This window comes from Notolepis coatsorum (assembly GCF_963971535.1).
Source record: "Notolepis coatsorum genome assembly, chromosome: 13".
Taxonomy (NCBI): Eukaryota; Metazoa; Chordata; class Actinopteri; order Aulopiformes; family Paralepididae; genus Notolepis; species Notolepis coatsorum.
The window spans coordinates 87540636-87565074 of NC_140177.1; the positions used below are offsets into that span (position 1 = coordinate 87540636).

General features: G+C 42.9%; 1 protein-coding gene across 1 annotated transcript in view; it reads right to left on the reverse strand.

Annotated features, from left to right (window-relative positions):
• pappa2 (pappalysin 2) overlaps positions 1-24439 on the reverse strand; it is a gene marked incomplete at both ends in the record, with an annotated part of 373122 nt that overhangs the window by 111763 nt on the left and 236920 nt on the right. The window contains 1 exon segment of the mRNA XM_084327732.1: positions 10935-11148. Within this exon segment, the coding sequence (XP_084183858.1) occupies positions 10935-11148 (214 nt within the window).

Below are 24439 nucleotides of genomic sequence, written 5' to 3' on the forward strand. Positions count from 1 at the left end.
TGGAGTTGCTCAGTGGCCAATGGTGTCAACTGTGGTTGTACTGGGCAGCTCCCAGGTGTGAATGGAACTGTGTGAATGTGAAGCAGGGCGTTCCTGAAAAAGAGCATCTGTGCTCAGAGAACCTACCCTGGGTAAATAAATGTAAAAAAAAAAATGTAAATTTTTTTTTTTTTTTTTTAGATTAATGCGTTAATTATATTATTGCGCGATACTAGTATAGCGTTAACGCAGCACGGTAACGCCGTTAACGGCCCAGCTCTAATTTTTATGTTAGCCATTGAGGGAAATTAAGATTCTCAGATTTTTTACAAACCGCCGCTTATCAACTAACCGGTTAATCGGCAGGTGACGTATGTTGCTCAGTAGTTGCTGATGTCTGCTTTGTTTGTAATGTTTTTCTGTGTCCATGTGAGCTTTGAGATCGCCACCACTTTTATTAGACACAGAAACATATGGTCAAGCTTTGCACACGTTGCACTCCGCTTCCAATTAGTCTCGACCGGGATGATAAATTGGGAATTTTCTCTGCAGTTCATCTGTAATGTACATTTTCGCGTTTCCATTGGGAGTCAGCGATGCTGTTCATATCTGTCCACTTCCTCATCTGTTCTGTGTGTCTGTGCGCCGCCCCCCAAGGCACTGAAAGCGAGGCTTCTCTTGGAACGTCACACGCATCAGGTTACCGTAGTATTCGGTGCAACACGCCAGTCAATTTAATTACATGCATATTTTACACAAACACTTCTGTGCGCCACAGATTTCAGATGTGCGCTGGAGCGTTTTGCCATGTGCGCGCGCACGGGCGCAGCTTAGGGGGAACATTGGTCCTACCATACATTGTTTTTGTTAGTAGCTTATGTAAAACCTTGCATAGTGCTGGGAACTTTCGCACACATCTGACACATCCAAACGCCCACATTCACTTAAAACTAACAAACCCTTGCATCACCCTCTCTCCACACTTTAGAATACCTAAACACACTTTATATTTATTGGTATTGGATTTGCACTACAGCCCATACCTGTGTACACATTGTTATAAATTATGCCTAAATTCTACCTCACCCCCATTTCTGCTTTGTACTATATATTATTGTATATTAGTAGTGCATAGTATATTGTATGGTAACTCAGTTACTTCTATTCTACACCGAACTAGTTTTACATGCTATACTATTTTATTTTATAAAATAACAGAAAGCGTAACAGAAAGAAACATTTTGTATAAAAGTATTCTGTACTTCTGTATGAAGTTGTATGAAGTTTTTACATGCACCAAAGTACATTTACCCTAGTTTCTGCTAAATATCCTGCAATATGTATTCAGGTGACAATTATATAAATACAAATACACTGTATTTGTAATAGACTGTTTAGAACAATACTATTTGCAAATATTATGGCTGAATTACTAGTGTGTAACACAATATAGTTCCAATTCATGCATGAAAGATGCTAAACTTTTTTTTTACCAAGTAGTCACTTGAGATCATCTACCCCTCTTTTTTTTTTAGCTAGACCTGGTCCCAATTGACAGCAACAGCAAAGACCTTAAAATACACATTTTCTGAACATTACATTTGAGGTGGAGCAAACTATATTGAATGGGTTTTTCGGGGGTAAAAAGAGGAAGGAAGTTAATGAACTGCAGGATGTTGGTATGGGAGAGATGGTCAGGTCATAAATATAAAATATAACACCACGTTATGCAATGATGCAGGGGCATTAGCCCTTCTCATTCTTTAAATCCCCTTAATTTGGAACTTTAAAATCAGATAGGGTGGTTACTGGTCTACAGTTTCAAAGTTTTTATTTTGAAAAGAAAAAGTCCATTACAGACATAGCTATCACAGAAGGTATAGCTATCAGCTGAAGGCCTTTTCTGTGAGGTTTGGTCCGCTCCCCACCCACACGCTCCGTTCCTTTAAGGTACTTTGTTGATTAATTGCATTCCCCGCCACACGCTCCGTTCCTGTAAGGTGCCGTGTTGATTGGTGCTCTCCCCACCACACGCTTCTGGAGCAATGATCAATTTCATCCCGCAGCTGTCACAGCTTGTCATCAGCGCCCTGTGGCTTTATATACCCTGATCCCCCTAATATCGATGTTGGATCGTTTTGAATATACTCCTGCATTTGCCTGTCTTCCCCGTCGCTGTTTCCCTGTCTGGTGCTCCCCAGGACTTTCGTGAAGTAATCCCTGTGGAGAACCTGATTCCCCGTTCGAAGCTGCGCCTCGTTATCTGCCCGCTTTACGCGTTGCGCTCTGGTGAGTTTTTGGAAACAGTTATTTTTGGATCACCAGTTTTTTGTGTGTTTGTGAAACACCAAAGAGATCCCGTTTTGTTTATACTGTTCTCACCTATTTTTTGTGTTGGATTTACACTTTGGATTACCGTATTGTTTTTTCTCTGGACTCTGCTAACTGTGTGTGTTACACCGAAGATCAAGTCACTTGGATATTTATTTGGATCAGTCACCTCTCTGTTTCTGTTGTGCGGTGGGCTAACTCAGATTTCTCTCTCTCTCCGTTTCCACCTGGAGTGAAAGCTGGGAGGATCTGCAGAGCGGCTTCAGACGTCACAAGCTAATTCCTCACCACCACCTAATGGGAGAATCTGCAGAGCCGCAATAATCTTCACATGCCAGATTCCCCGTTTGTTCTGTTGCTCAACCTAATTCAATCTTGTGACTCTGAAAATAAATACGCCCTTGCTTTGGCTAACTCTGAAACAACTCTCTCTGTGCCGTTGCGCTTGAGGTCAGTTACAAACCCTAACATTTTCCTTAACTCAATGCTATTTTCAGTGGTACTGTGACATAAATTGGGGGGTTAGATGTGTTGGTACGGTTTCAACCGTGCTGAAAAGGGGAAGTTGACCTAAAAATGTAGGCCTAAACAGTAGATGGACATTCAGGCTTTGAAGTGATCTATATCCATAAAATAAGTCTTAATTTAAGACAGATGAAATACCCTATTGAAACAGCATGGACAGACACATCCAAACGCATACACTCCCTTTAAACAAACAACCCATTGCATTACCCACTCTCCCCACTTTAGAACACCTTAAGACACTTTATATTTATTGGTAATGGATTTGCACTACAGCCCATACCTGTGTACACATTGTTATAAATTATGTCTAAATTGTACCTCACCCCCATTTCTGCTTTGTACTATATATTATTGTATATTAGTAGTGCATAGTATATTGTATGGTAACTCAGTTACTTCTATTCTACACCGAACTAGTTTTACATGCTATACTATTTTATTTTATAAAATAACAGAAAGCGTAACAGAAAGAAACATTTTGTATAAAAGTATTCTGTACTTCTGTATGAAGTTGTATGAAGTTTTTACATGCACCAAAGTACATTTACCCTAGTTTCTGCTAAATATCCTGCAATATGTATTCAGGTGACAATTATATAAATACATATACACTGTATTTGTAATACACTGTTTAGAACAATACTATTTGCAAATATTATGGCTGAATTACTAGTGTGTAACACAATATAGTTCCAATTTTTGCATGACAGATGCTAAACCTTTTTTATTAAGTAGTCACTTGAGATCATCTACCTCTCTTTTTTTTAGCTAGACCTGGTCCCAATTGACAGCAACAGCAAAGACCTTAAAATACACAGAAGGAAAAGTGGGCCTTGAGACACCGCAAACTATATTGAATGGGTTTTTCGGGGGTAAAAAAGAGGAAGGAAGTTAATGATCTACAGGAGGTAGGTATGGGAGAGATGGTCAGGTCATAAATATAAAATATAACACCACGTTATGCATTGATGCAGGGGCATTAGCCCTTCTCATTCTTTAAATCCCCTTAATTTGGAACTTTAAAATCAGATAGGGTCAGTTAATGGTCTACAGTTTCAAAGTTTTTATTTTGAAAAAAAAGTCCATTACAGACATAGCTATCACAGAAGGTATAGCTATCAGCTGAAGGCCTTTTCCTTAACTCGATGCTATTTTCAGTGGTACTGTGACATAAATTGGGGGGGGGTTAGATGTGTTGGTACGGTTTCAACCGTGCTGAAAAGGGGAAGTTGACCTAAAAATGTAGGCCTAAACAGTAGATGGACATTCAGGCTTTGAAGTGATCTATATCCATAAAATAAGTCTTAATTTAAGACATATGAAACATTTAAAGCAGCATTGACAGACCCTTACAAGTTATCACAAACAGTGCTGTATTTGTAATCTGCTATGTCCTAAATGTCTGGATGTAGCATTGCTGTCTATCTGTATGTCATGTATGCCCTGACGTATTGAAAATGGGTGTCTCTGCTGTAAACATGACAAAAGTCTTTCTCTGATCTGTAGCCTTTTAATTTTAGTTTTAGTCTTAGTTTTACGAAATAAGAAAATAAGAATCACCACCGTGTCCCAAACTGTCAAATAGTTGGTATTACAACATTTACATTTAGACATTTAGCTGACGTTTTTATCCAAAACTACTTACAAGTTCTGTACGACAGGTGTTCAGGGGGAATACAACTCTGTCACCTGTGTAACAATATTCATCAAAGTGTTGCATGTTATAGTGTAGGTTAGTTTATTAGGACAAATGCATGTTTATGGGGAAATTTTTTAAGAAAAAATATGTGTGAAAACATGTGAACCCATCCATTGTGTGAACTAAAAATGTGTTAAGAGTATAATGTTGTACACTAACTTTCATGTTACAAAGATATAAACCATTTGAATGTTGCCTGTAACATCTGAGTTTGCATGTCGTCTAAACTTCACGCCCCATGCGGTGTTTTGACACCTATAACAGGGCCCTTGTTCACACAAGGGGGCGTGGCTACAATCAATCAATCCTTATAAGGTTTGACACATTGTGTATCCCACTTCTCTCTCTTATCAGTCCACTACATTTACATTTTACATTTAGTCATTAGGTGACGTTTTTATAAGTGACTTACAAGTTGTGAACAAGTCAGCAGTAAGAGTACAACTCTGGCAGCTATGGCTAAGTGATATTGTCCGTCAAACAGTGTCAAACTTGAGTGCTACACTCTGACTGCATAGTAGTATAGACATAGTAGCATAGTACATAGTAGATAGTAGTATAGACATACTGTAGTAACAAAGTACATGATAGTAAAATACTTAATTTTTTCTAGATATTGATTGAAGATGTGTGTTTTTAGTCGACGATGGAAAATACTACTGCAATATTGCTGTATATATAAGAAATGTATTGGGAAATTATAATATTCTCTTTTCAGCTGTAAATCAGCTAAAACCGGACCCCAAATCTCTTCCAATCAAATTCCTCCACAAACAACATAACCGGCGGCTGTTTCTAACATTCACCTCAGCGAGTCTTTTTCCAAAGTAATGTCTACTCTATCCTTTCTTTCTATGTATTTTAATTTAGCATTTCGTCTTAATATATATACTTTTTTTGACAGAGTTAAAGGTCCCATGTCTTATAAATTGCCTTTTCCAGTGTTTAGCATTGTTTTCTAGCAATGTGGGGTTGTATGAATGGGGTCTGTGTCTCTAATTCTAATTTTGGCTTATCAGTCCAGTTCACATGTCACGAGATCCTCCCCCATTGAACTAAGCCATTCTGAATATCGCGTATCTGTGACGTAGAAGAATTCTCATCTGCATAACTAACGCCCCCTCTAACGCCCCCTCTATGGCTGTAGCGCACACTCAACCATTCGCTCAACAACAGAGCAAGTGGAAATACTGACACTTCCTCAAATGGGTTGACATGGCACGGGTGCCGAAACACACACACGCAGTCGGGACACAGACTGTGACGAGCGAGCGAGAGAAAGGGAGAGAGAGAGAGAGATAGAGAGGGAGAGAGAGGGATACAGAGCATTTTACACACACTCTCTATCTCTCTCTCTCTCCCTCTCTCTCTCTCTCTCTCTCCCTCTCTCTCGCTCGCTCGTTCTCTGCTCTCTCTGTCGGCACTCGCGTCACGTCAACCTTTTGCAAAATATCATAGCGCACACGCACACTCCCACGGGTATTCCGATCCGTGCAATAATATTCACAGGGGTATATATTGTCATTTGAAACAAGTTACCAATGCATTGTCCCGTGGGATTATGCCCCCCCGCGGCGAAATTAATTAGTCTCCCTCTCTATCTCTCTATGTCTCTCTCTGTCTGCCAGTGCAGACTGTGGGTGATTGTCACTCAAAGCGCTTTGTGAGTGTGGGCGGAGCCCAGCCCAAAACAGCTTGAAATCTTGAAGTGGAAAAATGCTGCTTTAGAGTACTTGATTAGAAATACAAAACAATGAATAATTTTTTTTTTTTAAACGTACAGATGTGTTCCATAGACTGACAGGAATTGTGTAAAATTGCCCAAATAGTGAAAGGAATAGCAAAACATGGGACCTTTAATACTGCATGGACTCTGGTGTAGTTTGATTTGATTTGATATGTTCTACTCTATTATTATTACTATTACTATTATCGTTTCAGCCTGTTCCTCCCCTCCCCCACGCTGTTGTGGCACCTGAATTTCCCCAAGGGGATTAATAAAGGAACACTTGACTTGAATCCCACCGATAGCAGTAGCCTAGTTTATCTTGTATGGTTTCTACACTGTGGCCACTTACAGCCTTCCTACTGTCTCAATAAGGAAGAGCTGCTTTTGGGAGGGTAGTACCCTAGTACCTACCCATAAAAATTGAAAAGCACACGATTTAGTGAACATAATACTATGGGTGTGTGTGTGTGTGTGTGTGTGTGTGTGTGTGTGTGTGTGTGTGTGTGTGTGTGTGTGTGTGTGTGTGTGTGTGTGTGTGTGTGTGTGTGTGTTGTGTGTGTGTATACACTGTGTGTGTGTGTGTGTGTGTGTGTGTGTGTGTGTGTGTGTGTGTGTGTGTGTGTGTGTGTGTGTGTGTGTGTGTGTGTGTGTGTGTGTGTGTGTGTGTGTGTGTGTGTGTTTGTGTGTGTGTGTATGTGTGAAAGTTATGAGGTAGAGCATATGCAAACATGTCAAAGATAATCAAAAACAAGACCATTTAAACCTGTTTAATAGCTGCTGCTGTCGGCTTTCACATGTTGGACTAATAATGTATTTGGGGGCAGTTAAAATGTTTACACATATCTTTAATAACTCATAAAGACGACCAGGTGCAAATGTGTGTCCATCCATCATAAATGTGTTCATACCATTGGATGTTTTAAATTTTTTTTATGTCATATTTGATTTTTAGGTGAAATATGTACACGTTGTTGGGGGGAAAATCCATCCTAAAACATAATGTACATATTTGACTGTGTTATTCCTGTGTTATTCCTATTCCTAGATCAGTGGTCATGAACAAGTCTCTCCCAAAATGTCATTTTGGGAGAATCGGAGAAGTGAAGAAAAAAGGTAAAAAGAATTCATAACTGAATAAAGAAACTATCCTCAGAAGCCATGTGGGTCCCTGAAGAACCGTGTCAAGCTAGAAAGACACCTATAAATATATTCAAGGCTTAACCCGTTCGCTAGCACACTACCAAAGGGTTAACCCTTTGACTGCGACAATACAGAAGACTAGTGAAAAGGTTAAGTTTGGTTCACAGTGCCTCACAATTATTTTGTTTTGATTCATGACAAATTTACATGAAAGGTTTTGCAAACTCATAGCAGGTTCTGCACATGTAAACAAATTCCCCTGCACTGAAATTGCATACTGCACCTTTAACAAGATGTTACGTTTATAATGTTCTAAATACACACTTCCTCAAATGGCTATGCTAAGAACTAGAATGGCACCCAGAGAGATACAACATGCTATTATGACTATTAAGATAAGATAAGATAAGATCAGATAAGATAATAGCATATTACAGTACATGCTTTTAGAGAGCAGGGTGCATAGCACACAGGACATCAATCAACTACACTCTTTTATGCCCTTTTTCCATGTTGAATGAGTTATTATAAGCACAGCTGATGACTGTAGCTAACGTACAAGTTGTTGTAATTGGATTGACAGTGAAGCAAACAAGTTTCAGTTGAGTACGTTAGCTTGCTTGCCAACGTTAGCCAGGCTGCTATTGGAGCTATGGAACTTTGGAGCTAGCATTATCTAGCAAGTTATTTTCCCTCTTCAAACTCCCTCTTCAGATGAAGAGCCACAATGGTAGGTTTACTTTACCTTGCAATCTAATAAAATATGCACTTGATATTTGTTAACTTGCCAGCTATGTTTGTAGTTGTGGCTAATGTCAGTAACTAGTGACTGATTGCACTGTAGCAGACTGTGTGTTGCTGTGTTACAAAGAACAATCTGCTACAATATCAACAATCTAAAGGAGCGCACTGGGGGGCAAATTCACAAAGGTATTGCACAGCTTTTACTGACGCTATTCCTGTGCAAATAACCCCAAAACAAACCTTGCTATCCACTAAGCACTTGCAAAGGGTGAAATACTGAGCTAACTGCGTTGCCAACATCATTGCGTCTCTGTGCGTCTGTGCTCTTTGTGGGTATTTAAATTGGGTAATACGGGCGGAAAATGTGCCCCTTTCTATACAAATGAGCCTCATTGCAAGAACACTCCAATTCACAAAGATCTACGCTAATTGCCACACGCAGTTAAAGTGAAGTTATTTACGTCTTCAGAGAGTTGGTGGTAACCAAGCGTAACTAAGGTAACTTTATAAGGGGTGTCATGGCCAGCGTCTCTGGTGATCATGGCAGCAGTGATTGTATGAGAAGTAGATGCTAGAAACACCGTCAATGAAACGTTTATTCTGGTGTATATGAGAATGCGGGTTCTATACTCTTAAACTAAACATTAAATAAAACTTAAAAAATATATATTTTCACTGCACAGTGCCTATCTTTGGCCTAAATATTCAGCACCATGGACAGCGCTGCCAGATATCAGGAGCAAATTGCACTCAGCTGCACCACCGTATGGGCGTGTTTGCGCTAGTATATCATTCACGCAATATCTTTAGTGAATAGGTCCTTAAGACGGAGCATATAACTGGCACAAATCACACACAGTTAAGGGTGATATCAGCGGCCGCAATCCATTCTTTGTGAATTCGCCCCTGAGTGAGTGAGTGAGTGAGTGAGTGAGTGAGTGAGTGAGAGAGAGAGAGAGAGATAGGGGGGGAGGGGGAGAGAGAGAGAGAGAGAGAGAGAGAGAGAGAGAGAGAGAGAGAGAGAGAGAGAGAGAGAGAGAGAGAGAGAGAGAGAGAGAGAGATAGATAGATAGATAGATAGATAGATAGATAGATAGATAGATAGATAGATAGATAGATAGATAGATAGATAGATAGATAGATAGATAGATAGATAGATAGATAGATAGATAGATAGATAGATAGATAGATAGATAGATAGATACATGCATACCCATACAGATTCATTTGAAAAGTTATGATTGGCAAATTAGCTGTGGGCAAATTAGCTGTGAGTTTTCCTGCTTAGGATATCAGGTTCACCAAGATGATTTCAATAAAATAATCGAATATTGATATGCCTTAAAATGTCCATCCCGAGTACTAGCTTTTATAAGTGTCAACTCAAATAATATGCAATGGTTCTGTTTTACGGTGTATTTTTCCTATAACAAGTACTTAACAGCGACGCTAATGTATGCTCAGCCTATATGAACTCAACAACCTGATATTGCTGACTCCCAACTTACAGGATATAAACTTTAACCAGCGGCTGTTGGGTTCCCTAATAGGAAGCCCTCATCTCATTTACGACATGTGAATCAAGTTCAATAATGAGCAAAGTTGCCCAATGAAATCAATTGGCAGAGCAATAATGGGGCCCCCGGTAACTGGTGGTATGAATTTTATGGGAGGTTTACGTGAGCGCGCCTGAAGAGACCGAACACAGCTTCAGCCGATGTACCTAAAAATATCTCTTTAAAATGAACCAATCCCCGCTATTTAAACCCGACTCCAGGGGAGGGGGGAAATGCAATGCATTGTTACCTCGTTGTGTAAAATACCTGTGAAAATCAAAGAGTGTAATTTGATTAAGAGCGGTGTAATGAGCCTGCTGTAAAATGAGGACATTCTCTCCAGAGGAAAAAATGTGTTACAAACAAGCGAGCATACTTTAGTCTCTGAAGGAAGTCCTAAAGTTTGTAGGGTATCCTGATGGCCCTTATTTTGGTTGTCAGATGATACTGACCACACGTCTACATCATTTGACCATCATAGCTGGCGTTTTTTTCCTCCCCTATTTCTCAAGCTTGAATAGGAAGATTAAATTTGTATTTGATTTGATCTTTATTTATCTCGAACAACCACAAACACACAAACTTGAAATAACAAAAAATGACAAAAACTAAATAAAGAATTAAATAAGAAACTAAATAAAATACAAACAAATAAAATAAAAGATATCTTCCTAGACATGGAACCAATTGTCAACATAGCTCAGGACAAATGGTTTTGTTCGAGAAGGGACAGAAAGAAGCAAAGCTTATCTGGTCCTGCCCCTTCCTTACAATATCATATTAATATGTACTAAGTTATCTATCAATGTCAAAAATAATATACCTATCCACTACAGCAAAAGATAAATAAATAATTACAAAAATACTAGTTCACGTTATTTTCAAGCTCCTCTAACTTATACTTGTCCAAGAATTCCTGTTTATATCTGAATAAAAAAAAAATTCAATAATGTTCCTTTATGGTCCTTTATGTGCCGAATATGTTTAATGACCACTTTATTTTGCTTTCAAGAAACCAAAAGTAGCCCTGCCTGAAGCCCAATATCTCCCCTGGCAAGGGGGGGGGGGGGGGGGGGGGATTCCCCCTTCACCAGTAGATGTTTTGTTTCCTATGAGGAGGATGCCAGTTTGAATGGCAGACACCCAATGCAAAGCCTCACAGAATCAAAACAGGAAAGAATCAATAGAGTAAAAAGAGAAGAAGAGACAAAGGAAGAAACACACTCACCTTCGTGCCTTCTTGCTGACACTGCCGGTTACATAGTATCCCTGGTTGCATTTGTAGCGGCAAGCGGTGCCAACATCATGCCCCGTGGCATGGCAGGCTGGTGTCAGGAGCTTGGAGCTGGATATAGTGGGTGCTTCTGAGCATTCTATCTTACAGTAGGCCTCTGGGAACGACCACAGACCGTCCTCCAGACACACCAGCCGGTCACTGTCGCCTGGAACATAGAATAGAATAGAATATAAATTCTTTACAGAAAATGTATTTCGAAATGAATCTGAATTATGAAAACTGAACCAAATGTGTGTGTGTGTGTGTGTGTGTGTGTAGGTGTGTAGGTGTGTAGGTGTGTGTGTAGGTGTGTGTGTGTGTGTGTGTGTGTAGGTGTGTGTAGGTGTGTGTGTGTGTGTGTGTGTGTGTGTGTGTGTGTGTGTGTGTGTGTGTGTGTGTGTGTGTGTGTGTGTGTGTGTGTGTGTGTGTGTGTGTGTGTGTGTGTGTGTGTGTGTGTGTGTGTGTGTGTGTGTGTGTGTGTGTGTGTGTGTGTGTAGGTGTGTGTGTGTGTGTGTGTGTGTGTGTGTGTGTGTGTGTGTAGGTGTGTGTGTGTGTGTGTGTGTGTGTGTGTGTGTGTGTGTGTGTGTGTGTGTGTGTGTGTAGGTGTGTAGGTGTGTAGGTGTGTGTGTGTGTGTGTGTGTGTGTGTGTGTAGGTGTGTGTGTGTGTGTGTGTGTGTGTGTGTGTGTGTGTGTGTGTGTGTGTGTGTGTGTGTGTGTGTGTGTAGGTGTGTGTGTGTGTGTGTGTGTGTGTGTGTGTGTGTGTGTGTGTGTGTGTGTGTGTGTGTGTGTGTGTGTGTGTGTGTGTAGGTGTGTGTGTGTGTGTGTGTGTGTGTGTGTGTGTGTGTAGGTGTGTGTGTGTGTGTGTGTGTGTGTGTGTGTGTGTGTGTGTGTGTGTGTGTGTGTGTGTGTGTGTGTGTGTGTGTGTGTGTGTGTGTGTGTGTGTGTGTGTAGGTGTGTGTGTGTGTGTGTGTGTGTGTGTGTGTGTGTGCGTGTGTGTGTGTGTGTGTGTGTGTGTAGGTGTGTAGGTGTGTGTGTGTGTGTGTGTGTAGGTGTGTGTGTGTGTGCGTGTGTGTGTGTGTGTGTGTGTGTGTGTGTGTGTGTGTGTGTGTGTGTGTGTGTGTGTGTGTGTGTGTGTGTGTGTGTGTGTGTGTGTGTGTGTGTGTGTGTGAGCGTGTATAGATTATAATGCCTAACGTGTCCGAGGCCGGAGTGGCCCCACGCGAGGCAGCGTTGGTATGTAGTATGTTGTACAATCAGTACAAAAGTTCTGCTCATTTTATTAGGTCTATAAAATGTAATGATTTTTTTTCACATGGTTGTAGATTATTTTTCACAAGCCACTTAAGAACTGCCGCGGCATCGTGGTCATTATCAACATCCGGCACAGCTGTGTTTGCTCTTGAATGAACAGACCCAAGTCAACAAATATTATTATTTCTATAATAATATCATAATTATTATATAATGATATGATATCATTATGACTATCTATCTATCTATCTACATATCTATCCACTTCAAAAGATCATTCTTATTTGGGGATAATGGAGGTACTATCCAAGGAGGGGTCCGGGAGGGGGGGGGGGGTTCGAGCTGGAGCATATGTGTGTAGGGTTTTAGAAAATAGGTATTAGGGGTATGTCCTGTATAAGCATTTGTATAATTGTTAATTTCGCTGGATATACACTGTATACGGTAAAATATTATTATAGACTTTTTTTTTGTCTTGTTTCTGTACTTGCGTGTAATTTTAACCACCTTGACTGTTAGTTTCATTATGCATTATGTGTTGAGTACTGACTTTTAATAATTTCTGTTTTGCAATAATAAAAAAAAAAAAAAAAAAAAAAAAAATCATTCTTATTTTTATTCTGATCCATCTTCTACTCTCAAGCGCCACGGGATAAACACTGGTATCTGTTCATTTCTAAGGCTATTGCTGGAATGCTCCCTCCTTATATTACATCTATGTTGGAATGGAACTCTGGTTCCTATGTAACTTGATCCAATGACCTGCTCATGCTTAAGGTCCCTCTGGGCCACTCAGAACCTGGGAGGTCAGCATTTTTCTTTAGCACCCCGACCGCTTGGAATAAGCTCCAAACATCCCTCAGAATGAGCACTTTACCTACTTATGGTCAGTTCAGATCACGTTTTCTGAACACTCCTGTTTCTGATTGTAACTGTTTTCATTGATTTATATTCTGAAAATGTCTGCTTCTGATTGTAACTGTTGTAACTCATTGATTTATATTCTGAACACTCCTGTTTCTGATTATATTGTGTTGGATTATGTGAACTATGTATTTGTTTACTTTGTCTTCTCTTATTGTGTCTATTTAATTGTTGGTTTTTGTGATGTTAGAGTAATGTATTGCTTCTTATTGTGTTTTGTAATCTTGGCTGCATTGAAAATGACGGCTTGTATTTCCAAGTATAAAATAAAGGTTATGAATTTATTCATTTTAGCAAACAATCTCCCATAAAACAGCCATGCACAAAACCATTTGGTGTACAGCATATTAAGAGTTAAAAAGTTTGAATTTGTCCTCCAATTATGTCAGCAAATTATCTATCCAACTACACTGCTGACTGTGTCAAAACTGGGCTCAGGTGTGAAGTGCATCTTTAAACTATTAGGCTAGAGATGTCAAGAAAGCCATTTAGCTGCAGCCAGTAGAAAGTAATTCCCCACCTGTCAGCAACCACATACATTATGGCTGCTTGATGCTTTCCTATTGGCAGAGAGATGCTGTAGCTAGAACCTCCCTCCCTAAATCCAATTCTCCACCTCTCCTTAGTCCACTGTTCACTTCCCTGTCCTTCATTCCACCTTGTGTCACTGCCTCATCTGTCCCCCCTGCCAGATTGGTGGCAACTCTGTGTTTGCAACGGGCAATTTGGAAACAAGGATTATGTTTGTTAATCCAGAGAGCAGATAAAATAATACCAGCTGCTATTGTCAGCTAAATTAGTACTGTAGCTAACTAGATCACGAAAGCAGACAAATGATTGACGCTCTGAAGAAGCTTGCGATCATTAGCTACTGGCCGCCATTTTTGTTTGTATTTAATTTTTCTTAAACTTGATTTGACAAGGGGGACTAGTCGGGTTGTAACACTCTCTTTCACTCTCCATCTTTACCTCATCGTTTTCTTCAATCTCCATCAGGCTTTTATTCTTCCATTCCTTCTTGCGGTTTTCCATCCACTCATCCCTCCCTTGTTTCATCCATCCTCACATCCCTCTCTTCCCCACCTCCCTTCCTCCACCCATCGTCTCTCATGGACCTATCCCTTCACCTTTCTCAAACTCTTCTTCCTCCGTCTGCCCCCTTTCCCCCATTCCATCCCTCCTCCGTGTTCACCCCCCCCCCCCCCCCCATCACTCTCCCTACCATCCCTCCATTCCTCTCTTTCATCTCTCCATGTCTCCGTTCCACCGGGTCTGGTGCCGTGCCGTGCCAAGACCAACCAGCCTCACAGTTCGGCTTCACAATTGGTCCCAGCTGGCACACAGACTGACAGACAGACAGACAGACAGACAGACAGACAGACAGACTGACAGATGTAGCTGCTAACTGAAAAACAACCTTCGGTAACCTGTACCACCGCAGTCAGGAGTCCTGAGGGACCTCTGTTTTTTTTTAGGGGGAACTGGTATAAACACAGTAGTACTAGTAACTAGAGATGTCCAATATTATCGGCCTACCGATATTGGCATTCAAATGTAATATCGGAAATTATCGGTATCGGTTTATAATTTTTTTTAAAACGTCTTATTTTATTTATTGTCAAAAGTATGCATAACGTTGTGTTAATTTCATGACAAGAGATATGTAATGTTAATTTCCTTGAAATTATTCAGTTTTGGGGGGGGGGGGGGGACCCTGCATATATCGGTATCGGTTGATATCGGTATCGGTATATCGGATATCGGTAAAAAAGTACGATATTGTATGTACTGTGAATTTTGATATTTATTTTTAACCCTTATCTAACCAGAACACATTCTTCTTTACAGAAACCCCTTGGGGTAGTAGTCACATAGTTGCAGGGACGACGACGACACACACTCACAGTCTGTAGCAGCTTTGTAGCATTGGCTAATGGACATCTATTGACGTTCTGGGGGTTCTAAATGGATCTATTGTAGGAGTTTGGGGGTTGAGTGCCTTGCTCAAGGGCACCTCAACAGTAGTTGCTCCACGCCAAAAGGGAGTTATTCTCTGACAGAAAATTATGTTCCTGAACTGCTTGAAATGATTAATTTGTAGTCCAGCCTTTCGTGCTAAACAAGTTTACTCTTATATGCTTTACGCATATGTCCCTTTATGTTTATTATTGTTCATTATTGCAACATGCTGAACTGACCCAAGTCAACAGATATTATTATTTATATAATATGTATTACATAATGATATCATATCATTATTACTATCTAACGTCACAGTGACCAAATGCGTCCACATTTGTATAGGATTCTATCACATTTTCATAACAATAGCGAATATAACTTACCCTGCGCCGTTTTCATTGAGGTTTCTTACAAATTAACGATGTTTTATTTGTCCTTTATATGCGGATAACATTCAAATCTTAAATTGTACCATTATGTTCCCGTTTAGACAACAAACATAATGCTAATGATGCACTTTTGTTAAGATAATTGGGTGACCATTCTCGTTCACTGTACTCAGGTCCCATTAATAGTTTAACGCTGTTCAGATTGCGTTTTCCTAACCCGGTGCTGACCTGTGACCTGTGCTAAAGGTCTTGGGAATTGTATTCATGTTGTAGTCATAACATTTTCACCTTTTAATTTTAAACCAATGCTGCCATCTACTGACAACAGAAAGTGTTGTGTATCGTCAACTTGAGAGCCTACCCGCACTTCCGTAAACACCGTCGCCCAAAACACATTCTAGAGATTCCCACTTTTTACTGGTACATAGGTTCAGATCTAATAGTCTTTAGATGACTAAATATAGATGAATACTCATGAAATTTGATATATATATTCTAAAATAAGTATAATTTCACTTCATCTACCTGTCGACATGAAATTCACAAACGCTGACGGTAAAAAATGCCTGGATGTCGCGCAAAATGGGGCATGAACGAATTTGGTCCCAGACAAAGAGAGTGACTGAGATTGGTCTACGTTCCGTTATATATCTATATACATAGATGGATATATATATATATATATATATATAGGGTGACCATATTTTGATTTCCAAAAAAGAGGACATGCTGGCCCCAGCCTCGAGATACTTAATGATATTTTGCACAATCGAAGCGGGCATAGCCACCTTCATTTCATGAATAAACCTCTTGAATCTTGAATCTCTACTCAAAGTTTACTCAAAGATGTCTTATTGTTTTAACCCCTTAACATGCACCCAGAAAAGCGGTAATTTCTTTACTTGAACTTGAGGACTGCATACTTTTTTTGCTAAGCTTATCTTTATACGTTATGCTTATAGCACATGCATAAGCCTGGTCTCTTTTGAAAGATAACATTCTGAAGTTACTAATGCAAAAAAGGAAAATCACTTTTATTGCTAATGAAATAGAGTAGCATATAGGTCTGAACATGAGTTGAACTTGAACTTGTGTACTCAAAATTGTTCTGTAGTGGTTGCAATATCCCAAATTTAACCACATAACATGCACCCAGAAAAGTGGCAATTTTTTTTACTTGAACTTGAGGACTGCATACTTTTTTTGCAAAGCTTATCTTTATACTTTATGCTTATAGCACATGCATAAGCCTGGTCTCTTTTGAAAGATAACATTCTGAAGTTTCTTACACAATAAAGAAAAATCACTTTTAGTGCTAATGAGTAACATAGCAGGGCTGAACTTTTGTTGAACTTAAACTTGTGTACTCACGTTTTTGTGTAGTAGTTGCAATATTCCAAAATAATATATATATATGTTTGTATAAGCTGGAAAACACCGCAAATCCATAGCCTGATGTCTTATGTAGTACAGGTCCAAGTTTTATAAGAATCCGTTCAGAAATTAGTCTTATAGAGACATCCGGGTAAACCGTGTGCCAAGAAAAAAGCTCTCCATTTCCTCATCCAAGTAAATTCATTCGGAATTTGTATCACTTGATCCTGTCTTTGCTCCTAAATTTTCACCTAGATCCCTGATTCGCACACCCCCATGTGGGATATCACTGGAAAGCTACTGTACACTCATTGTTGGCTACAAGTTACAACGCTGACCAATCATTTTCGCAATCGGCGGATGATTGACTTCTGGAGCCTCGGGAGTCCGGGGTGATAATCTGATGCGCCTGTGTAAAAAGTTGCACGCCTGACATATCGGCATGTAACTCGAGAAGCGAGGCACGGATTTAGTCGGTTTAGATGGCATTCGAACGGCAACAAATACCGCTTTAATTCCGTAATTTATATGTTCGGCGAAAAATGCAGTCCCAAGCCTTCAGACGCTCGCAAAGTGCCGTGAAACTGAAACTGAAAAACAATGAATTTTCATGAATTTATAAACCCCCCCGGACACGCCGGACACGTGTAAAATATCGCATCGCCGGCTGTCTCTGGCTTGCTCCAGCGGACACCAGAGCTCAGCCAGCGGCTCGCGGCAGCATATTCTCGCCGCTGGCTGAGCTCTGGTGTCCGCTGGAGCAAGCCAGAGACAGCCGGCGATGCGATATTTTATTCGTTTGTCATGACAAACCAATTACATAATCAAACATATGTGTAAAGGCACAACATATTCCAGTTAACGGTATATTTTTTTAATGATTCGTTACGGCGCAATCAATACTTCCATGCATTCGGGACCTCCATGTTTTGGGGGTATTCATCAGACAAATCGGATGCAGGGATTCGACTCCCATCAGTCGGGCAAGAACTGCGGGTTCTGTTTCATTAGGGGCTCTGCTTGGCATCACTACTGCACTCGCTCGCGTACGTGCACGCGCACTGAATAAATTCCACAAATGTACCTTTAATACCAGTATTAGTCTGACCACACCCCTCATCAGCTTACCTTCATAAGCAGGTGTGTGGTCACCTGCTCTCCTCCTTCTCGCTTTCACCACAAGAAAGTGCCTCGGTAGTACCCCACTTGACGTGTTGTTAGGGGAAAGTTAGTTAGTTTACAAGGAAGAGATACGTTGACATCATATCTTTATTTTCTCTCTCACTATTTTCGAGAAAATACGGCGATATTGTCTTCGTACTGGAGTGTCTAGAAGATGATGATCATTCTAAAAACCCTCCACTGGTTTTTCGTATTGGGAGCACGCCGCTGCATGCTTCTCAACTGCAGTTCCTTGCTGTGTTTGTTGGGGTGAAACCTGTCAGGCCACAGCTGAACTGTCGGACATGCCGCTGTTGTGAGAAGCGGTGCGTTCCAGGTTGGGTGAGTAGTGTTTGCTGGCAGGCTCCACTTGTCTGTTAGTGCTATGGGGGCTACTTGACAATGTTTATGGAAACCGGCCCCAGGCTAGGGTCCTTTGTTCAGCCACCTAGGCGACAGAAGACCTTGGTCTGAAGACCATTATAGTTTTAACTAGTGGGCCGCGACCATTAACACTGGTGATCCCTGTGTGTTTTGGACGAGTGGATTCTCTCTGTCACCGTGTTAAGGCCCCATCTTTCATATCCAAATGAGAGTATTCCTTCACGAGGGGATATGTGCATGAATGTGCGATAGCGGCAGATTCATGTTCAAAGTCAGCTACACAGGCCAGTTGGTATTGTGCTGATTCCGTCGGGTGTTGGTAAAATCACCGTTGTGAAGCGGTGTTGACATCTTGTTTTCTCTTTTCTCTTAAAAAGTGAGGAGAGGTTCAGAACGGCGGCCTGTCTGGGTGAGTGTTATGTCATTGTTTACATGTTCATAGCTTGCGGTTAGCCAGTCAGCTGTTAACTGCTGCGTTAGCCTGCTGGATCACTGCATGGCCTGCTTAGGTTGGGCCTACTATTAGCCAGTCAGCTGTTAGCTGCAGGGCTAGCATGTCGTGGTCGCTAGGTAACGTTAGCTTGCTGCTATAGGCCATGGCCTGGCGCGGGGTAGCTTAGCTTCTCGCGCGCCGCCGTGAGCTCGCTTCTGATCGCGTGCGTCGTTAGCTCGCCGTCTCGCGAGCAGAAGCAGTAGCACCCGAACGGTTGGAGCGGCCGTTAGCTTGATGCTATTCTGTTGAACGTGCTTTGATTTGAACATGTTTTACACTCTTGACCACGACGTCATCCTTGACAGGGGATGTTTCGTCGACCCTGCCCTGAGCCAGGACGGCAAGGTTGCATCAACAGGGGACTGTAGTGCGGGTTGGGGCGGTGACGCTGCCCAGTTCGGACAACACAGGAGCGGCTGTGTTCCTACGGTGTCTGTGACTGCACTTCGCTGATCTGCGTTCCGGGTAGGAACGGGGTTGACCAGACCTCATAACACGTCTTCTGGTTTTACTTTGCTAAATGTATTGTGAATAACGGTGTTTTTCCCAAAACGTGTGTTGCTGCAATGCATTTAGGATACGTTGCGGGTTATGTGTGAGCTGTTTTTGTCACTGGCAGTTAGCTTCTCCGTGCAAATCGGGATGTAATGATCTGGTTGTTGTGTGAGAAACATCATGGTGTTTATATGTACCGTGTACTCACAACTAAGGTAACTAACCTATGAAGCTATGCTTGGTGACAAGTGAGTAAAAGAATGTTCTTTTCTCAGACTGTGATGACAATGAACGGTGTGTTCACATATTAACAGGTTTTCCTGTTTTAACTGGCCGTATTGAGGGTAAAATAGGAGGATTGTGTTTCCCCCCGGTTCCCTGGGGACTTTTTCATCCTCCTATCAGACATGTTTGTGCACTAATTGTGTCTTTTGTGTGGTAGGGATGCGATGTAACTCTTAGCTTGATTGCTGAGGTTGTGCTAAATCTGCTGGAGAAACTTATTTTCCTAAAAAAAGAAAATGGTTTGGTTGCTGTCATGTGTGCTTAGCAAGGCCTGTGGCCGATACTAATCGAGAATGATGTATTCTCTCATTGTGAAAAAAACGGCGTTCCTCTGTTGAGTGTTTTTTGCCATTTTTTATAGGTGATGATGGGTTGTGTGTGTCATGTGACCTACAACTGGGTTGGACTGGCCACAGAAGCACATGTGTATGTTGGACCGGGGCTCTTAGAGCCCTCTCTATTCTGTGTTTTTCCTTAGTAAAAATCAGATAGCAGGTTAGCTCATGCGCTGTGTGGAGCTGTAAAACGCTTCATAGAGCTGACTATGACTGTGTCATATTCTCTTTTTGTCATTACATCGTATCATGGGTGTGGGGTCGTAAAGGGGTGAACTGGTAACCTTTCCTCTCCCCATTGTTTCTGTCGGTCAGGGGTACACCCCCTGTCCTTCAAGGTTCCCGTCACGTGGCGGTTCGGCACGTTACGGGGGGGGGGGGGGGGGGGGGGGGGGAGAGGGAGTTTCCTGGTCCCACGGCCTGGTATATTGGGCGTGTTCACCGCAGGAATTCCCCCGCCATAGAGTACGTCACCGTGCGCGTCTCTGTTGGTAGGACTTCCGTGTGCTGTTCAGGTCCATGTGATGGATCTGTTTTCAGGGCTCCTCCTCACCAAGCGCCTATTCGGGCCTTCTGTGAGTTCGGACTCCTTCTTCCATGTGAGGGAGCCTCCATCAGAGTACAGAGCCTTCCTCCTCAGATTGTCAAAGTGAGTGGACCCTCTAGAAGGGTCCTTTTCTATTGTATATGTATTCGATTCAATTCGTTTATTGAGTGTGTATGGGTTCAGTGCCTCTTCCCCGGAGAGCCCTAAAACCAATTTTTTTACATGGCTCAAGGTGCAATATATTCTTTTCAATCTGTACAGCTCGCGTGGGAAGTCTCTCTGGGGATCCCCGTCTCCTTCCTATGGGAGGGTGGTGGGATGTAAAAATGTGAACATTTTTTACCCCGGCTGTGTAGACTGGGATACATACTGTTGATGCTTCCTTCTTTTCTATTCCAGAAGTGTTGGAGTTAGGGAGTGTCACACCCCTCTTGTCGTTCCCCTGGGCGCCTTGGGGATTCAATGACAGGTCTAAATAGCCTGTTCATTGATGGGGGTGTGTCCCGACGCACGTATAGTGCTAGCTCGCTGTAAACAGGCGATTGACTGGCACGCCTTGGTTGCTTGTGGTTGAAACAGCGTTTTTATAAAGCAACTGAGATGGGGGTTTTTCCTCTTCCGACGACCAAATCCCACGACCTGGGTTGGTTTTTCGACGGATTCTCGTTCATGTCTGGGGGATGATGACGGAATGGATCTGAACATATGTGGAGGGGTCTCACGCCCTTGGGGTGGGCCACCAGGCGCGGTTCGCCCGAACGTCTGGGTGGCGCCTTCTTTTCATGTTAAGATCGACACGCATATCTGCCCTTCTCCTGGAGTAGGCATGTCGGCGTGGTTAGGGCACGGGACTGGTTCTGGTCACGCTGGTCCAGATCAGTTGAACCTGTTGTCCGCCGGGGATGCAGATCTGCTGTTCTGGTACCCTGAGGGACTTGGGCTTTTTTCAGGGGGAAAAATGCCAGGTCGGTCTGGGTGTCACAGGGTTAAGCGCTATGGAGACCCTGGTTGGGTATGTTTTTACTCAGCACTGTCGTAATGGCTTACAGCCATGCCATTCTGTACACGCTCGATCTCGTCGGATCTCGGTCGCTACACAGGTTGGTCCTGGTTAGTACTTGGTTGGGAGACCGCCTGGGAATACCAAGTACGGTGTGCTTAGGGGCTGGTTCTCTGTTATTTTTCGCTCCTCTCTCACGCATGGCGAAGAGGGGCCTGTGGGGGTGGTTTTTTGACCTCCTCTGGTGACCCTGTGCTTCCCGTACCGCCAGGCCCGGTCCGAAGTGATGTTTGCGACCCGTAGGCCTGGGTTAACCCTTTTTTGAAAACTGAAACACTTGTACTGCGGTATAGCCGGTGTATACCCGCAGGTGTGTTTTGGAGTTTTTTCTTGAGGGGTTATAGGAACAACCACCGCATTGGGTAACACTGAGGTGGTTGATTCCCTGGTGTGTTGGAGCAGTGTCAACTCCCGGGTTCACCGGTTGAGGGTGCCCCTGCACGTTCATGACGTCTGCCAATCGTGTCAGCCTTCTCTGCCTCGACTTCTCTGGGTGGGGGTTTTTAAATGGAGGCTTGGTCATGCAACACCGCCAGCTTACGCTCCTTCCGCCGGGGCGGCTGTGTTCAGCTGTCCCCTCTGGCGCCTGTCTCGTCCGCAGTCTCCAGGCTAGGGTTAACAGCCTGTTGCCTGGTTTTTCCCCGGTGCGCTGCCTGCTTCCGTTGGTTAACCTTTTTTGTGTGCTTACGGCCATGCTGACTGCCTGTTCTGCAGGGTCAGTGTGCCAGGCGGTGTACTATTGGGGGGACAGGGCCCGCTCGGCTTACGGCCATACCAACCTGAACTTGCTCGATCTCGGAAGCTGAGCAGGTTCTGGCCTGGTTAGTACTTGGATGGGATTCCGCCTGGGAATACCAGGTGCAGTAACTGAGGGGCCTTTGTCCGAATACGCTGGCGATGTGGGGGGCAGGGCACTGCGTGCCCACCTGGTGGGGTCTTGATGCTGGCATCATGGACTTCTCCGGGCCCCCATTCCAGGGAGTCCAGTCCTTTTGGTGGGTCTGGGTCTTCCTTCGCGCTCCGCTGCTACGGCCTTGCCACGGTGTTGGGTTTTGCCCTTGACCCCGTGATTCTGGGGGCAGTAACGAGGTTGTTCCTCCGTTCGTTCCCGGGTGGCATGCGGGTTGTGCGTGTGTGTAGTCGTGGGGTCAAGCCACGGTCTGCTCACCCTGTGCGTTGAGTTGCTTGAGTGCCTCTTCGCACGGTCGGGTCCGTCGCCTTCCCGTGAAGCCTCTAATAGGGGGGATACCCTCCATTAGGGGGGGTCGGGGGGGCTCGGCCCTCCCTGTTCTGATGGTTTTGGGGGGCTGTCAGCGGGGTGTATTTGTCAGCCAGCGGCTCCGCTTGGCCTCCCTTTGTGCAGTAGTGATGCCAAGCAGAGCCCCTAATGAAACAGAACGTTAGGTTATGACTATAACCAAGTTCTGTTAATTAGGGGTGACGCTTGGCATCAGACGGCCGCTGCAGCCCTTGACCTCACCTTGTGGTGAAAGCTTGGGAAGGAGGAGAGCAGGTGACCACACACCTGCTTATGAAGGTAAGCTGATGAGGGGTGTGGTCAGACTAATACTGGTATTAAAGGTACATTTGTGGAATTTATTCAGTGCGCGTGCACGTACGCGAGCGAGTGCAGTAGTGATGCCAAGCGTCACCCCTAATTAACAGAACTTGGTTATAGTCATAACCTAACGTTTTCAGCCTCTCTCCTGGAGCTTAAGGGGAAGCTTAGTATTCCTGCCTCTGAGTGTGTTGTAGCCAGCGGGTAAATCGCGATTTTAAAATTGTTTTGTCATGACAAACCAATTACATAATCCAACATATGTGTAAAGGCACAACATATTCCAGTTAACGGTATATTTTTTTAATGATTCGTTACGGCGTAGTCAATACTTCCATGCGTATAAATTGAGGAAGGCAGGGACCTCTGCCGCTCTGGTGCGCGCTGCAACACAACACACAGCAGAGCGGCAGCGTCACGTGGGGGTCGCGGCCAATCAGAGGAACCCGGAAACCGAACTCCGTTGCGGAAAGCATACACGCACCCCGGACAGGGCGTGAAAAGAGGACATGTCCGGGCAGCTTGAAGCCTTTTTACAACGCATCGCCGTTTCCGGGTTCCCGTTTTGCGCTCTGATTGGCCAGGTCATGTGACATGAGCGCCAATCGTGGAACGGCAAGTTTCTACACTGGTTAAGCTTAGGCACTCTTCGAAGTTGGTTAAGGTTAGAGTTTGTCTTAGAGCGTGACGGCAAGTTCTTTCGCCGGTTAAGCTTAGGCACTAATTTCGAAGTTGGTTAAGGTTAGAGTTTGTCTTAGAGCATGGCGATAGAACACCAGGTAGTTTGCAGGCTGTTCGACGCGGAAATGGGCAAACACGCTATTGGGCGCACATGTCACATGACCTGGCCAATCATAGCGCCGGAAACGCGGATGCGTTGTAAAAAGGCTACACGCGTCCGGGTAAAAGAGGACGTTTGGTCACGTATGTAAACTGGTCTGAACTATGGTCCCTATGTAAACTGGTCTGAACTCTGGTCCCTATGTAAACTGGTTTACACTTGGGTCCATATGTAAACTGGTCTGAACGCTGGTCCCTATGTAAACCCGCTTTCTTGCAAAACATTTTTTAACACTTTTTTCCCACTAAACGGTTTACTAAAATATGTCTGAAATATGTTCCTATCAGTGGAGGTTTCTCCATGACAACACGTGAAATTCAAATTCACTCATAATTCATAATTATTATTAATTTACATATATATATAATTATATATTTTTTAAAATTATTATTATTATT